Source organism: Emiliania huxleyi (genome assembly GCF_000372725.1).
Source record: "Emiliania huxleyi CCMP1516 chromosome Unknown EMIHUscaffold_193, whole genome shotgun sequence".
Classification (NCBI taxonomy): Eukaryota; Haptophyta; order Isochrysidales; family Noelaerhabdaceae; genus Emiliania; species Emiliania huxleyi.
In genome coordinates, this window is record NW_005200659.1 from 30,934 (window position 1) to 34,337 (window position 3,404).

The 3,404-nt window shown below is 64.9% G+C and overlaps 2 protein-coding genes across 2 annotated transcripts in view; one reads left to right on the forward strand and one right to left on the reverse strand.

The window, feature by feature from the left end:
• EMIHUDRAFT_468503 (hypothetical protein) overlaps nt 1–989 on the reverse strand; it is a gene marked incomplete at its 5' end in the record, with an annotated part of 2,940 nt that extends 1,951 nt beyond the window's left edge. The window contains 2 exons of the mRNA XM_005782061.1: nt 75–189; nt 357–989. Of these exons, the coding sequence (XP_005782118.1) occupies nt 75–189; nt 357–989 (748 nt within the window). The remainder of the gene's footprint in view (nt 1–74; nt 190–356) is intronic.
• A 1,305-nt stretch (nt 990–2,294) lies between these two features.
• EMIHUDRAFT_233572 (hypothetical protein) lies at nt 2,295–2,945 on the forward strand (the record flags this gene model as incomplete). Its single annotated transcript, XM_005782062.1, has 1 exon — nt 2,295–2,945. One exon carries the CDS (start codon nt 2,295–2,297, stop codon nt 2,943–2,945), a length of 651 nt encoding a protein of 216 aa, XP_005782119.1.
• Nucleotides 2,946–3,404: the final 459 nt, after the last annotated feature.

Consider the following 3,404-nt stretch of genomic DNA (forward strand, 5'->3'; position numbering starts at 1 on the left):
CGGGCAGCGCGCCTTGCCGGGCGGCGGCGGAGGCTCGCCAGGCGGAGGGCCAGCGGGTGCCATGCCGTAGCCACCGCCGAAGCTGCCGCCGCCGCCGAAGCTGCCGCCGCCGCCAAAGCTGCCGTTCATGCCGCCCGGCTGGGGCGGTCTGGCGGCGGGGCGCGACGGGTCGTTGTACGCGCCCGTCACCTGCACGGGGGAGAACGGCGAGAGGGGGGGTGGGGGGGAGAGGGGGGGAGGGGAGAGAGGGGAAGGGGGGAGGGAGGGGGTGACGGGGAGGGGTGGGGGGGGGGGGGGTTCCAGGGGGGGTACCTGGGTGGAGGCGGGGAAAAAGGGGGCGAGGCTTGGACAGCCACCTCCACGGCGTGCGTCTTGCCCTTTGCCGGATCAAACTCCGTCCGGAAGCAGACGCGTGCGTTGGGGCGGAGCGCGTTGCCGTCGAGCAGCTGCTTGCTGTGCGCAAAGACGTCCTCGCCGCCTCCGTCCGGGAGCAGGAACCCGAACCCCTTCTCGAGGTTGAAGTTCTTCACGGTGCCCATCATCTTGCCCGGAGGCGGCGGCGGCTCGTCAGGCGGGCGGAACGCGGCGGCAGCGCCCATGCCGCCCATGCCGCCCATGCCGCCCATGCCGCCCATGCCGCCCGCGCCGCCCATGCCGCCCGCGCCGCCGACGGGCGGCCCGAGGTCTTGTCCAGCGCCCACAAAGCCGCTGTCTGCAAGCCCGGCGGCAGCACCGACAGCCATCCCGATGCCCTTCGACTTTGCCAGCTCCATCGCAGCCCGTATGCCCGCGGCGCGTTCCTCCTGTGTCATCTCGCCAAACGCGCTGCGGCGGCGCGGCGGCGAGCGAGAGCGCGAGCGAGATCGCGAGCGGCCGCGATCACCGCGGTCACCGCGGCTTCGGCTGCGGCTGCGGTCGCGGCGCCCCGAGGACATGCTCGTGAAGTCACCGCGGTCGGCGGTCTGGTAGTTTCCGACGCCGTAGCCCATGGCGCACAGTTGGGTGCACGAGAGAAGTGCAGTAGCGTGGAGAGGGCGGCGATGCGCCCAGCTAGTGGAGGCGATGCGGACAGCGATGTGAGTGGGGGCCCGGGTGCGCAGTATGAACAGGAGCGAGTTCGCGCTGCGCTAGGCTCAGACGGCGAGGAGTTCGCGCTGTGCGCGGCCTGACAGCTGACTCTCTTGCGGGCGGCCTTGCGGGCGGCCTGACTCTCTCTAGTGTCTTGCGGAGATTTTATCTCTCGCTCGCGACTCGACTCTCGGCTGCGCTTTCGACTGTGATGTGGGGTGACTGAAGAAAATACGCGAGCCGCATCCGGATAAGAGAGAAAAGCGCGTCAAGAATTCAATGTGCCTTCCCTATCACCCCACTCCCGACTCTTGTTTGTGTCACACCACGCGGAACGCATCTCCATCGCTTCGTTCGGTGAAGGGGGTGAACCGCGCCATCCTCGATCGCCGTGCAAAAGCTCGCTTCCGAGCTCTCACGCCGCGCGTAGGGCCCTTAGGGGCCTAGAGAACACCCCCCCCCCCCTCTCCCCTTTCTCCCCACCCATTAAGCTAAAAGTACGTACACTGAGAACGTACGTACGTGGCTCGGGTGTAGGTATATCGTGGCTCGGTATATCGTGGCTCGGGTTACACCCTGCTCGTTCTCAGGGTGGCACATTCCTGTTCACACCCACACACGGGGTAATCACCTCCCGCTCCCCCATGAATGTGAATCGCCGAACTTGAACGGCGGGCGCTTGACGAACCAGGGGGGAACGGGCGTGGCAACCACAACCACGTCGGGCGTGGTTGTGGCAACTCATGATCGAACCAGCGACTCATAGAGTCGAACCACGACTCATAGAGTCGAACGTAACCACGGCGGACGTGGTAGTGGCAACCACGGCGGACGTGGTTGTGGTCGGTCATGATAAAACCGGAAAGGAATAACAAAAGCCACCCCCACGACTGAAAAGTCTTAATGGACCTGTCCTAGACTCTGTGGCTGAAGTAGCGTGTGCGTCGAAGCCACAAGAGGGCTGGCGTCGTCCGGAGTTCCTTGAGAGGGGGGTTGGCGTATTTTAGTTTCCTTGAACGGTTGATGAGACTGTGAAACGATCGCCGCAAGGGGCGTGAACGCACAAGTGCGTAATGACCGCAAGTGGTCGTGAACACCCCAAGGGGTGTGAAAGTAAATACTCCACTTATTTACAGATACCATACCAGCAAAGTACCCGAATCCAACTCCACGTGCCCAAGCGCACACCGGCCGGAGCGCCACCGGGGGGTGCCGCCCTCCCGTTCATGAGCCCAACAACACGAACGCTATCCATCCTCACCGGCCCCCATCCCCGTGGTCGGCCTCGCTCGCCGCGCCAAGCCGCGGCCCGGTCGTCCGCCCGGCGGCCAAGCCCAAGGGCGGGGAGGGGGCCACCCGCGCTCGCGCAGCGTGGTAGCGGCGGATGCGTCCTGATCGACGCGTTTCAATACGCCATTACCGGTTGCCGAACCGGTGTCATCGCCTACAATTGGGCGATATCCCACAAATCGTGGAACAAGTACATGCACGCCTTGCATGGCAACACTGTTGGCACGCGGAGCACTGCAGCACGCGATGCCGAAACACACCCGGCGCAAGAGCCGCACCAGGCGCAAGAGCCACAACAGGCGCAAGAGCCGCACCCGGCGCAAGAGCCACAACAGGCGCAAGAGCCACCACCGGTGCAAGAGCCGCACCTGGCGCAAGAGCCAGAACCGCAGGCGCAAGAGCCACCACCGGCGCAAGAGCCACTTCAGGCGCAAGGGCCATCACAGGCGCAACAACTGCCAACACTGGATCGGGACCAGCCGCCAACCCAGGATCGAGACCGAGAGTCACAGCCGCAAGAGGCACCCCAGGCGCAAGAGCCCCCACAGCTAGCGCTGCCGCCGCCCGAGCTGAAAGGGAGGCGATGATTGCTGCCTTCGCCACCGCCAGTCGCACGGGCCATGAAGAGGCGATGACCGATTTCGCAACGGCCCTGCGCAATGCCCTCTCTAATGAGGGTGGAGCCACACGGGGCTCACTCTCAGCCAAGGTCACGCGCACGTACGACGCGGACATCCCAAAGCTCGAGGGAAAGAACATCACCCCGCAAATGATGGCGGAGTGGTTGGCGCGCTTCACGGCTTGGGCCAAGATAGAGGGTATCTCCGAGTACACCCTCGGCCCAGCACCGCCGGCTCCGACAAGCGTAAAGGAGCTCCAAACGCACAAGTCGAACCTCCAAGAGGGACTCAAGTACATCTGCGCGGCGATCGCCGACCCTGACCTCAAGCAATCGTTAGCTAAGCGCGCCGGCAACAGCGGTGTGCATGCGATGGAGATTCTGAAGGCGGACTTCATGGGCGGCCAACAAGTCCAGCCCATCCTAC